At 38.4% G+C, this 14,220-nt stretch overlaps 1 protein-coding gene across 1 annotated transcript in view; it reads right to left on the reverse strand.

Annotated features, from left to right (window-relative positions):
* Positions 1–14,220, reverse strand: part of LOC126484581 (28S ribosomal protein S11, mitochondrial) — a 68,416-nt gene that overhangs the window by 39,611 nt on the left and 14,585 nt on the right. The window contains exons 2-4 of the mRNA XM_050108144.1: positions 2,962–3,095; positions 2,780–2,880; positions 265–330 (exon numbers count right to left, since the gene is read on the reverse strand). Coding sequence (XP_049964101.1) covers positions 265–330; positions 2,780–2,880; positions 2,962–3,095 — 301 coding nt within the window. The remainder of the gene's footprint in view (positions 1–264; positions 331–2,779; positions 2,881–2,961; positions 3,096–14,220) is intronic.

The following is a 14,220-nucleotide window of genomic DNA, read 5'->3' on the forward strand; positions in this document are numbered from 1 at the left end:
ATGAACACACAAGTTAGCATGATCTACTCATCATATTGTGTATGAATGTGGGGAGTGAGGCTATTGCTAGAAACAGGAAGTAGAAGAAGAAGGAAAGAGGGGGGGGGGGGGGGGGGGGGGGGGGGGGGGTGTTCCAAACCAGAGATCTGGGACACAAAGAAAGGTGCAGCAAATGATTAAGGCATTCTAAGTTGACAAACAGGACACGCACGCACACGCACGCACGCACAACACACTGAAGCAGTTGTATAAAACGGTACTCACCATTCTACCAGGACCCAGCCCTCGAACTCTAACACGAACTGTCTTATATCCATATTCCAAAGCTTTCTGAAAAATAAGAAACAAACATTAATAATTACCAACGAACTACCTACTGTAGTAAAATAAGTTACGCATAGAGAATGTATGTGTGTGTGTGTGTGTGTGTGTGTGTGTGTGTGTGTGTGTGGAGAGGGGGGGGGTGGGGGGGGGGGGGGACAACCAACTGCATTCCTCATTCCTGTATTAGCTGTTACATGAAACTACCACCCACAGGATAAGCGTGAGCATGGAAATTACCTGCTTGGAGGGTGAAAAACTGTCTCAACTGAATTTTCCATTTGATGTAATTGTGCATGTTGTGGTTGCCAAGAGCCATAAAACATAGATCTGATCAAGAGAGGCAGGGGCAATGTCATGGTGTAATTATGTAAGCAAAGATTTTCTGATACTTCCTGGTAAGTTTTCAATCTGATGCAACTACCCAGGGTCTTATTAGATTTAAAAATCTGAATTTTTTAAATACAGGGTAGTGTAGTTAAAAGCAGCCCGGCTCTCCTATGATTCCGAATGCAATATTACCTACAACAAGGGACAGTTTTATGCAATAATCAATTGTTAGCATTCTTCTGTCAGCATTTCAATTTATTTCATTAGTGAAGTTAGACATTTCTCTTTGCGGTCTGCAAAATGACTCTCTCAATACAAGAAAGAGTTGAAATTGTGGCCGCATATATGGAAACAAGTTTCATTACGGAAACTCGCAAAATTTTCGGGGTCAAGTATCCAGATCGACCAGCAGCAAGAGAGCCATAGAGAGGATGTACAGAAATTGGTGCACCTGTGGATCTGTGCAAAACTTAAAACAAAGAATTCCTTCAGTTCATACATCAAAAGTTACTGCAAACGTTTGCCAAAGAATTATTCAGAGCCCAAAGAAATCTACATGTAAATTGGCCCAACATGCACAAAGTCTTAATTTGGAGCCTTATCGTGTGGCAGTTGTGTAGCAATTACAAAGGATGACAGTCAAACTAGTACATTACTGCATAAAGCGTTTGAATAACATCATCAACAATGATTTACTACGTCCTTTGAATTACATTATGAGTGACGAAGCAAGGTTTCATCTTTCCAGTCAGTACTGGGCAGTGGAGGACACCAGTTCACACTGTGTGCCAGCAACCACTCCATGATGAAAACAACTGCATTTGGTGGGGTGTAACAAGAACACGCCTCATTGGACAGATATTTTTTTGACTCTACCCTCAACACGCTTGCATATATGGAAGTTTCAGAAACATTTTGTGCTCAACTCAATATGAAAGACAATATTGCTTCTTTCAGCACGAAGGGGACAACATGTCACATGTCGAAGGAATCCCTGGAACACATTCACAGTGTCTTCACTGAGGAACGAACTGTCAGCAATTATTTGTGGTCACCACATTTGCCAGAAATAACAAGCGATTTTTTCCTGTGAGAGCACATTATGAGCAAAGTCTATGAAAAAAATCTATACCCCATACAGAAACTGAAAGACAACATCAGCCATGAAGTTACAGCCATCAATATCCAAACTTTACACCAGGTGTGCCTGAATATGCTTAGCCGTGCACATCTGCGTATTGATGCTGCAGGGGGCTACTTTCAGCATCTTCTACAAATGTATTTTAGACTGTAAATAAGTGGTAAGTCCATTCCAGCTCTTCATTTCTGTAATTTCACTGCATTTACTTTATACTTACATGGGCTACTTTTAACTGCACCATAGTGTAACTTGTGTGCTGAATTGAACTAAATGTAATTTTTCCCTGCAATTAACAGTAAATACAGAGAAACTCAAAGCAGCCATGAACAGCTAACTAAATTTCTACACAACAACACGGAGCATCACAAATACTATTTTAAGTTTCAGTAAGGGAGAGTGGAAGGTTGGTTGGGTTGACTTGGGTGAGGGGACCAAATAGCGATGTCATTGGTACTATTGGATTAGGAAAGGATAGGGAAGAAGTCGGCGATACCCTTTGAAGGAACCATTCTGGTATTTGTCTCAAGAGATTTCGGAAATCCCAGGAAATCTAAATCAGGATGGACAGACACAGGTTTGAGCCATTGTCCTCCCAAATGTGAATCCAGTGTGCTTATCATTTCACCAACTTGCTTGATGCAGCATCAAATCATCAGCAAGGACTGTAGAGTCTTCTGAGTAAAGTTCTTCTGGGCAGCAGCAGTAAGGTTTATTAGAATACAAGGTCCTATGACAGATTTATGGAAACAATTTATCTAAACTGCTTTTTGAGCTGCAGCTGATATCTCTTCTGGATTGCAGAGTCAGAATTTTCACCTGACTTCAAATGTAGTGGGAGTGGATGCACATTAAGTAATTTACTTACTAGAGAACTTCGTAAATTCTTTTTTCCCATTCACAATTAAAAAACAAAGGGTTTTGGGGTACGTAATATCCATCTTCTTTGTCACGTAAGTAGTTGATGCACCAAATAATGACAATGCTTACCATGCTTAAACTGATAGCTGTGGCCTGAGCAGCTACATTAGTCCCTTTGCGTGTATTCTTGAAGCCTTCAACTCCACAAGACCGCATCAGCTTAACCACACCTGAAAGTTATTTCAAAACAGTGCATTTAAGTTAAGCAATATGACTTCAAATCAGAAGACAAAATTATGAAATTAATTTACCTTTATGATCAGTTACACTTATTATTGTATTATTTGGGGAGACTTTTATGTTAAATATAGGTAGTTCCTCAAAGGGGGTACCATTAAATAACTGTTTTGATGTAGTCTCATCTGGGAACAGTCCGTCTCCAGCTCTGCAACACACAGAATTTTGCATTTCTACAATATAGTTACAAACCTTACAAGTTAATAGCAGCAATGGAGATAAAAAAAAAAAATAAAAAAAAAATAAAATAAAAAAAAAATAAAAAAAATAAAAAAAAATAATCAGGAAATGGAAGTCCAGGCTGGAGTAGAAATAAAATGAAAGTGATGGATTGTTATTCACCACATTTAAGAGGCTTTGTGTGACATAAGCACAATAAAAGGATTCAAAAATATTTGAGCTTTCGGACAATGCCCCTCCTTCCAAGTAGAAACATGTGAGCACGCGCACGCGCGCACGCACGCACGTGCACGCACGCACCCACGCACGCACGCACCCACGCACGCACGCACGCACCCACGCACCCACCCACCCACCCACCCACCCACACACACACACACACACACACACACACACACACACACACACACACACAGAGAGAGAGAGAGAGAGAGAGAGAGAGAGAGAGAGAGAGAGAGAGAGAGAGAGGGGGGGGGGGGCAGAACTCCAAAAAATATGGCCACTGTCTTCTAACACTAAGGCCTGACTCCCAACTCTGTCTCATTCCAAATCCAATCATGCTGGGCTTATCTAAGACCTTCTCTCCTTCTCCCAGATCCTACAAGTAGAACCAACTCAGATTACTCCCTCACCCAACAGTAATCCTCCGCTACTATCCCCAAATCACTCCATTAACTTTCCAGAATTTTCTAATTTTGAATGTTGCCTCACTACCATTTGCCAATTCCCTCAACATGGAAACCAACCTTACATCTGCAGAAAGAACTGCAATCCAGCAATTTAAAGACAAAACTGTTGGGCATAAGCAACCAGATGCAGTGGCCACATATGTGGGAGTTGTGGTTCTGTGTGTGTTTACTGCCCTGGAAGAACTAACTGAAAGCTTACGGTCTGCGATTCAATACTGCCCTCTGTGTTTTAAGTAGCAATTTATCATTTCAGTACTGTTGCAAGGTATCTAGTAGTAAGTTTACAAATGAAAACATCACAAAGCAATAGTACCTTACAAGTATATTTCAACACTCAAAATAGGCAGTCCAGTCCTCATAAGGGTTGAGTTGATTTACTGTAGATGTTAGGTAAATTACATATGTCTGTGAAACTGACAACCAAGTCTTACAGAGACCTGAAGCAGGAGTAAAAAAATGAAAGTAAGAAAACTTTGGATTTATCACAGCAGTCAGGACTCTTAATGGCTTGAGACATCAGATGATGATCTGTTGCTTAGGGCACAATAACAGGGTCCTTAGCACCATGTAGAATTATCAGGCTTTTATAATGTGGTAACTAATGCTTCAAATGTTTGAGGAAAAGATGCAATATTTATGTCCCTGCCACCTAGTGAAAAGTTGAATCTTGAACATGTATGAGCACTTTCACAATAAGCAAACATAATTTCTACTTTGGTAGCTTTATCTTTTAACTGTTCAACAATATTTTTACGTATCAAATAACTCATCAACTCATTTCATTATGTTCTTCCGTGTTTCCAATCTCATCAAATTGCTTTTGTGCTGGGGTATGAACTGAAGAAACTAATTTTCAACAGGTGATCATCGTTCTGGAAGTCTCTCTACAGCTGGTTCTAATGTCAGTTGTCGCACAAAATGATGACCCAGAAATTTCAAATTCGATTGTCCTTAATCAAAACTTTCCCAGTGTGGTGCATGGCTACAAAAAAGAATATAGAGGAACAAGATCATGTCTGAAGCATTTTCACCTGATTCTTGTAACCCTTTTTTGAAAGAATTATGGATGATGTGTATGTTACACGAATCAGCTCTTTTCTTCCTAAAAGGACTGGAGACTCATTCATCTGACAATTTGTGGTTTGTTAACACTGGGCCCATCACAAACTATCATCGCTAGCTTTCAACAAGAAAGCTGGGAATTATCTGACATTTAATTTAATTTTGAGAGTATCACTAGCAGTGGCTCTACCAATGAAGAAAGTTTGGAATCAACCAGGAATTAACTACAGTTTGAAACTCTTCTTCTTCTTCTTCAAAAAAAAAAAATTTGCTGCATTCACAATTTCATCAAAACGAAGAGAGGAATGTGCCCCTACAATATCATCCACAAACTGTTTTTAAAGCATGGAGCTAAAGCATCAAATACTAAGTATCTTACCTTTGTCCCTGAAAGGGTGAACTCAGAGGGAAGACTTCCAAGAAACATTGCTTCAAAGGTTTCTTTGTAGTCTTCACAAGCTGGCTGAACAGCAAAGTTCCCTCCACCCACCATTTTCAATCACCAGATTAACTCTGCCCTTAAAAGTTGGTCTAACAGAATAAGGTTAATTTATGATGTAGCTCAAAGTGATGAAATTACATCACCACTGTTATATCCAGCACTGGCTGGAGATAAGTGTAATTGTGAAGAACTCAGTTTCACTTTACACAGTTCTTTGTGCTTCCAGGTAAAAACATGCTACTCTAAAGCACTAAAGCTGGTAGTAACTACTGTCTACTTCATAAAAAAAGTATATGACAACTGACAGACAAGCTTTATTTACAGTTTTAGACAAATTTGGAAAAACGAGGTAGCTCTTAAAACAAACCCTGCCAGACACCATATGAAAAGCAAAGTTTTTCTTTTTCCCCTTTTTTTAGAAATCTCTGAATCCTATGCAATAAAGACATGGGTCAGGAAAAGAGGAGGATTATCCCTAATCCTCATTAATATAGTTCTGGAGAAAATGACAAAACCTGGCAAAAAAAATCTGAATACACTTTTGAAAAAAACAAACAACATGGTAATCATGTGTTCAAGTATTGCCAATGACACTGTCCTTTAGTGAGAAAATCAGAAGCCTGGGCAAAGAATGTTGGCAGGTCTTGCATGAAATCACTGGAAAAACAAGTCTCAAAATCCCAAAGGAAAGGAAGGGATATACCAACATTAAACGGACAGATGAATTCAAATACTTTGGAGAATGGATCCAACTCTATGGACTGGGTAAAGAGGCAGTCAAAGGAACAGACAGGAAATTAGACCTTCATTACACACTAATACAGAACAGCTACAGCAAAGGAGTGACATTCTCCATGGCCAAAATCGGGCACTATAATTCAGTTATGAAACCAGAGGCATTCTACACTCCAGTGTCTCCATTAAAAGAAGAAGAAGCAGAAGAAGCAGAGCCAACAGCATAAAATTGTTTGAGAGAAACCAATAAAAACGAGATCCATACATTACATTTCCAAGGAGGAGAGAAAAAAGTCTATGTGGACCATAGCTGGTCAAATTTGGAAGCAAGACGAAGAAATGTGACTTTACAGACCAAAATTAAAAAATACAGACTAAAATTGACCATTTTCTACCCCTGTATATACCATAAATTCAACTTGCTGCATGTCTGGACTTCTTTTAGTGTGACTATAGTACTTATTTTTCCAATTCCTTTTTTGCATACCGTTTCCTCTTGCTTATAGTCTGGTCTGGTAATTCTTTGCACAGGTACTTTGGGAATGGACTTGTGAGGGCAATGTCTTAGATTTCCTAGTAACTAAGAAATCGGAGCTTTTTGAATTACTAAACATACAGAAGGGTAAGTGTTACAACAAATATAATGAAAGGTCAGGAACTGTCCCCCCCCCCCCTTTTCCCATAGCAGGAATCACGGTGGGAAGGGGGGATAAAAATGATACATGCAGAATGTCTGAACAGCCAATATCAAATATTCAGCTTTCAGGACAAGGATGTGGAGGAAAAGATGCTAAGACTCAAAATCATTGTAGAAAAGCCTTAGACTAATACGTGATAAGCAAGGATGTGTGACATGGCAAATAATCATGGTGTTCAAAAGCTGGCTTAGAACATTTCAACAAAAGCAAGGACTGTTTCATCACATATTTAAACTAAGTTAAAGTCTGGTTGACAATCAGAATCTGAATGAAGACAAAGTAAGCATAAGGAGAGCAATGGTAGAGCATTCAATGACTTCAAAAGCACAATTTTGCTAACCAATCATGCCCCCCCCCCCCCCCCCCAAAAGAGCATTTTGGTTGTTTGAAAAACCATAAGCACTCATTTAGTGACCACACAACAAAACTACTGAATTCATGCTACCAACATTGTTTTTACTGAGGAATATTGTAACATGGTTTCACCTTTCAAACAGTTGCACCAATGTCAAAATGGCACATGTTGAGAAAACTGATCATGGAACAGAAAAAACAACTAAAATTGCTCAACAGAGGATACGAGACTGGACCAGAAGAGAGATGTGTGAGATTCTATAAAGATTATGTGCAAGAACTTGCTCCCCTTCAGCAACATTTTATGGTACATCTACATGGATACTCTGCAAATCACATTTAAGTGCCTGGCAGAGGGTTCATCAAACCACCTTCATCCCTGAAGCAACAAAGAGCACTAACTGATTGGGAAAAGTGCTGGCAATCCTGTTTTCAAGGACTGTCAGCCACATGTACATAATTAAAGACCTATACTGCTGACATCAATCTGTCGTACAGTAACAAAAGGTTTTCTGATCTCGTGTCACGATTCCTTTTAGGACAAAAATCTCTTTATTAAATTCAATGGGTGTGTCGCAAGCAGAAATCTTTTGAAAAGAGCTTGCTCTGTTTGTCCATAAAATCCATAAAGCAGTAACTAAGGGCATCCTGGTTTACACTGACTGACAGTTCTGCACTGTCATTTAACAAACAAATTTTGAGCTTCCCAAGTATTAGACTAGATTTGTGAATGAATTCAGGACTCCTTACAAGACAGAACTCAATGTGTTGTTCTCGTTCTCTGTTATCAGTCAGCAGACTGGTTTGATGCAGCTCTCCAAGCTGGCACTATCCACTTCATTTATGTGCAACTACTGCAACCTACATCCATTCAAACTGGTTTATTGTCAAGTCAAGTTCCCCTATACAACTTTTACCCCCTTACACTGCCCTCCATATTATCAATTAGACAATTATATCTCATAAGCCATTACTTCTTTTTGTCGGGTTGTGCCTTAAATTTCTTTTTTTCTCCTATTCAATTCAGAACCACCTCATTAATTATTTAAACTGCCCATTTTATCTTCAACACACTTCCATAGAACTACATTTCGAAAGCTTCTACTCCCTTTTTTACAACCCCACTTATCACTTGCAGTCTGGGCTATACTCCAGACACATATCTTCAGAACAGACATCTCCGCACTTAAATTCATATTTAACTATCAAACACAGCAATGCTTCACAGTTGCTAAATATGTATGGGAACTGGATATACATCCTAAACCAGGGTATTCCGAAGGATAGTTATCAGGACACACATTTCAGCTCCTCATTGCGACTTCACCCACTTGGAAAGTATGGAACTCGAAATAACAAAAAATCATACAGAACATGAATGAAAAAAGCTCCTTTGTTTTCAAATTTGGTTTTTATTATTTTAAGGTTTATTTTTTTTTTTTCACAGCACGATTACAAAACATCTCAATAGACAATATTTTTCCTTTTTGTGGATGTTGTGTGGTAACAGTATGAACTGGTTTTTGAACTACTGGCCCACAGGCAACATACAACTGACCATGCGAAAAACACTCTGATAGCTTAAACTTAATGGGTGAATCAGTTGAGATCATTTGTATATGTGGCACGAGAGACCTTTCAAGCGCCTGGATTTGTGAGGACAGTACTTCAAGACACTATTTCACATAATTTTAAGCTGAGAGCAGGTAGCATTTAAACGTTTCGGACGATACAGAGTGCATACTAGTATTCTGATCATAAACTGATAAGCCATAAACACAATTTTTTTGAAACGATTTTCTGTTAAAACTGACTGCAAGGAAGAAAACAAAACTGCACATTATCACAGGACAGCACAAAAATTTCTTCTTTGTAGATGGTTTTAACAGAAAATTTGTATCTAGTTATTTTAAAAAATGTAAAACCAAACCCCTCCAAATGTTTATTAGAGTATTGCGTAAAAATATGAAGTAAATTCGTTAAGGACTGAGATTTTTATTAACATTTCCCTCTCATATATTAGCAAATATTTTACCGAATTCCACTATCTCAAAAATGATTTCCCTGTTGTTACGAGTCTGTAATTTAAATTTTCTCTAATTTTGTTATCAACAGTTATTTTACTGCCCAAATAGCAAATTCCGTCATCTAAAAGTAGTGACATTTCCTAATCTAATTACCTCAAAATCGTCTGATTTAATTTGACTTCATTCTGTTACTCTGGTTTTGTTTTTGTTCATGTTCATCTTACTACCTCTTTACATAATATTATCCAATCCCTTCAAACTAAACTTCCAAGAACTTCAAAGTTTTTATTTCTCCTCACTCCATTTCCTTTGCAAATCAATTCTATCTCACTCTTTCTCAACTACTCCTTCCCTTTCATGTCCTTTGGCTCTTACGAGGAGACTTCAGAAATTAAGTTACAAATTATTATGTATGGCACACCAAGAAAATTTTATTGAACGTTGCACTACACTTCACAGCGACAAGGACACACTACACTATTTTCCAGCATAGTCACCACTTCTCAGTAAAGGATCGGAATGATTTACCAATCTTCCAATTCCTTGACAACAGAAATCCTCTCCTTTAAGATCTGCTGCATGAATGTCATCATAGGAAAATCTTTGATTGTTGAGAATCAGTTCCTTAGTTGCCTGGACATTGTCATCTGTAGTCGATGTATATGGCCTCTCTATCACCACCACCCAAATCTGCGAGGCCTTAGTCTAGTTGTCGGTACTATTTCCCTACAGCTGGACCAAACATTGCATCTGACATAATTTCACAATGAATGTGTGCAATTTAATCATTTTGCTTGCAAGAATCATACCGACCCATGTACTTCAACTTCGGAGTGTTTCCAGCTGCTGCACCACTTCAATCGCACAATGCAACACACCTGTTAACAATAACATTGCAGAATTATGTCTGCAAGAAACCAAGAAAAAGCGTTCTTTCTGACAATGTGCAACTTACTTTCTGAAGTACCCTCATAATTGCAATAGGGTTTCCATACAAGTACTGAATAATCGCATTGCCATACTGAAACTCATCTCAAATGCTGTTACAATTGAAGGTAGGCCATAAGAGTCAGCTGCTAACAGTGCACAAAAATAATTGAAGGTAATCACCTGGGAAGACAACGTTGTATCCCAACCACAATAGCCAACAGTTTTTTTACAGAACTCAAGATGAATAAGAAATTGTTCATCCTGCAATTGTGTAGTTTTGACTTGCTCTTCAAATATTTCTTAAATTTATTCATTTATGCATGTATTACTACAAACTCTGCCAATGAGGACGACCCTTGGAGCAGAATAACGCACTAAGAAAATTAAGAGAACTGAGACACTACATATTTAAAATGGCCATAAATAACTACTATCTTGGAAAAATTGAATGGGGTTCACTGAAACAATGTTATACTATCTAACTACTGTCTACTTAGCTTTTTATTTCTTTCAGTACCCACCCGGTTAGTTGAGAGCACTAATGTGCTGCTTCCTGGACTCTAGTAGGCGCGCCGGCCTCTGATCAAATCTGCCCGGTGGATTAACAACAAGGGTTGGTGTGCCAGCCAGCATGGATGTGGTTTTTACGCAGTTTTCCACATCCCCTGGGTCAATACCAGGCTGGGCCCACGTCCCGCCTCAGTTACACAACTCGCAGACATTTGAAAACTTTTGCACTATTCCATATCTTACACTAGATGCACACAGCTGGGGTACACTATTTCCATCCCGGGGGTATGGGGTGGTGACAGGAAGGGCATCCAGCCACCCTCTGACACTAACATCGCCAAATCAATACTAACAAGGCCGACCCTGCGTTGTAGTGGGACAAAGGCCCAAAGGAAATGAATGAACGATTTATTTCTTCCAGTCAAGCTGCGTCATCAAGCACTTTCCCCTCTTTTTTAGTTACTCTTCTTACCCATCTAATATTCAATTTTTCTTCTGGAAGACCACATTTCAAAAGCTTTTATTCTCTAGCCTTTACTCTAGCATACATATTTCACTTCCATATAAGGCTACATTCCAGAAAATACCTTCAGGAAGGACTTCCTAACATATAAAATTTTTATTAGATGTTAATAAATCCTCTTTCTCAGATTGCTTTGCCAGCTACCACCAGTCTGCATGAACAGTGATATTGCTACACAGCTGGCAAAAGCATTCTATTTTCAGTATCATTTCCTAACCTAATTTGCTCAAAGAAATTTAATTACTATATATTACCTTACTTTTACTTCTGTTTACGTTCATCTTATAGCAGTCTTCCAAAACATTATCCATTCCATTCAGCTCATCATCCAACTCTTCCTGTCTCTGGCAGAATTACAATGTCACTCAAATTTCAAACTTTTTATTTCTTCGCCTTCATTTCCTTTACTGCTTGCTCTACATACAGATTAAATAATTCTGTCTCGCTCTCTTCTTCATTACTGCCTGCCTTACTGTTTCAAAGTTCTCCGTCCGCGGAGCATTTTACAGTGATATATGAATATAAACACGTATCCTTCGATTCTTTTAACTGTTGCCTAGTTTCTGAAGAAGTTTTGGACAGCTCTTTTTATTTGATGTCTAATAATCTCAAAATTTTGAAGAGTATTCCAATCAACATTTTCACATTATTTTTCTAATCTATAATTACTATAATGCATGGAAAACTTTAATCCATCAAGTTACAGACACACGAAGTATGAAGGTTTATTTTTTACCATTGTCTCAAAGGACAAACAATTCCTATGATAATAGTGTGTCCATAATTACCCATAGGAATGCAAAAGATTAACAAGTAAGGTATAGAGTCTAAATTAACTATCACAACACCTCTAGAACAATGCCTGAAAAAACAAATTTTCAGTCCAAAATCTTGTAGCAGCAGATGATGACAAGGTTTTGCCAGAGGTTTTGTCATCGTGTCTGCCAGCATTTGGCCTGAAGTCATGTGCAACACAGCTACTTGAGGTGACTATTTTTTCCTCTTATAAAGTGGTGTCTTGTGTGTTCATGTTTAGTTCGACTCTTTTAGCCACTAGCCTCAAGACACATCAATAGTTGGTTTGTTGCCACATGGTAGTTTGATAGGATCCTTCTTAGAGTTCAGAGATATTTCAGTCTTCACTTCTGAAGCCAAAGGAGACTGACATGCTGAGGCCAGGGCTATACATCCTGTCTTAGTTGTGGGTAGCACTACTGTCATCTGTTTCTTATTCTACCAGGATATCACTGCTTACTGAAGTATAAAATTGATATCCAATTCTCGACTATCTGTTTTCAGAATCTCTGGCTCAGCCTGCATCACAGTAAGCTATTATGTGGCAGTCCTCTGCTTAAAGAAAGAATAGCTTTATATACTTTTTAGATATCTAAATACCCTTTTGACTATCTGCCAATACAGATGCCTTGATTATTACAAAAACGGATGAAAATTCTACTGCTTAAGCTAGGCCCAATCTTGAACAGACATACTTCCCACAGCTTCACGACCAGCATATGCTCTTACTAGCTTCTTCCTCTTGCTCTGTTTTTGGACTCTCACCATGAGTGAGCTCCTGCTTGTCCTCCAGTGATGTAGATAGTGGGTCAAGCTCTTTCACATTGATCTATCAATAAATTGCTCCACATGGTTAAGTTTGGTCTATCCACCTTCTTCGCAGTTCCTAATAATTCATATACCTAAACAGTCACTATACAGTGACAAAGATAATTGTACTCAGCGTATAGCAAAGATGCTGAGTCACAGAGAGGCACAACAAAAAGAGCATCACACAATTAGCTTTTGGCTAACAAGGTCTTTGTCAAAATTAGACAACAGACACATTCATGCAAACACAACTACTCCCCCCCCCCCCCCCCCCCCCCCACACACACACACACACACACACACACACACACACACACACACACACACACACACACACAGAGTCGCTGGCAGCTGGATTTTACATTGTTTGGTTTAAACAGTGAAAACATTTTTCTGTCATTATCTATTACAGATAACTTGCCTATAATCTACATAAACAGCAACTGTTAATATGCCTGAACTCTGATTTTTGTAAAAAGACAAGGGTCAGCTACTGACCTTTCCAGGTATAGATTCAATAGTGTACTGTCTACTTTCAAATCTTTGTCTTTGTAACTGAATCTACTTCTGGAGCTTCACATAAATCTCTTTAAGTAAGTCACCTTGCAAGAAAACCACGACATCATCTAGGTGGTTGTTGTCAAGATGATGATCAGCTGCCATAACAAATAAATGTCTTAATGAGTTATATCTTGCAACTGATGCATGTGTTTCATCATAGTCCAGGCCTCGCTTCTGAGCACAAAACCTTTTATTATTAGCTGTGCTTTATAGTGCATAATATGGGCTTCCAAATCTTTCTTAGTCGTAAAGACTTATTTCACATTTGTACATTTATCAGAAGGTAAAATAACAGACAGAAACATGTGGTTCTCTTAATGAGATTGTAAATCTTCGCCCTCAACAAGTTTTAAGCATTGGATGACATCATCAATCTTCCAGTGACAAAGGATCGAAGTCAACTGACTGATACTTTATGAAGTCTTGCAGCTTTTTTGGCTATGGAATTCTTGGCAAGAGCTTTGGAAAGATCTTTGATGTGCAGCATAATTTACACTGCATATTGTCATACCCGTAATACAAAAGTATAGATTCGAATTCCACCAAACACAGCACACATTAGTTTCTGACGCATTGAAATCAAGATTGAAATGTCCTTTTGTAAGCCAATCGTAGCTCATGTCACGTAATCTCTCAAGCCAGTGACTCCAGATATTCAGAGCTTAGGATACGTGATGTAGTCGGCCAATAGCAAAATCACCATTAAGCAATGTGAACACACACACAGGAAAAGTTAACGGTTTAAATTGATGTACATAATGTAGCTGCAAGAAAAGGTAAGGTTTCACACATAATATTGGTCTTTTTATGTGTGTTACACTTTAAAATACATCACACAAATGTGCCAGTGAAATTTTACTCAATGACATTAATATCTGTGTGTGCTTTTCAAAGCACCATTCACAATATTTTTCTGCAACCTGTTAGAAATAAGATTCCTTTCAGCCGCCAGAAAAA

This window comes from Schistocerca serialis, chromosome 6 (genome assembly GCF_023864345.2).
Source record: "Schistocerca serialis cubense isolate TAMUIC-IGC-003099 chromosome 6, iqSchSeri2.2, whole genome shotgun sequence".
Classification (NCBI taxonomy): domain Eukaryota; kingdom Metazoa; phylum Arthropoda; class Insecta; order Orthoptera; family Acrididae; genus Schistocerca; species Schistocerca serialis.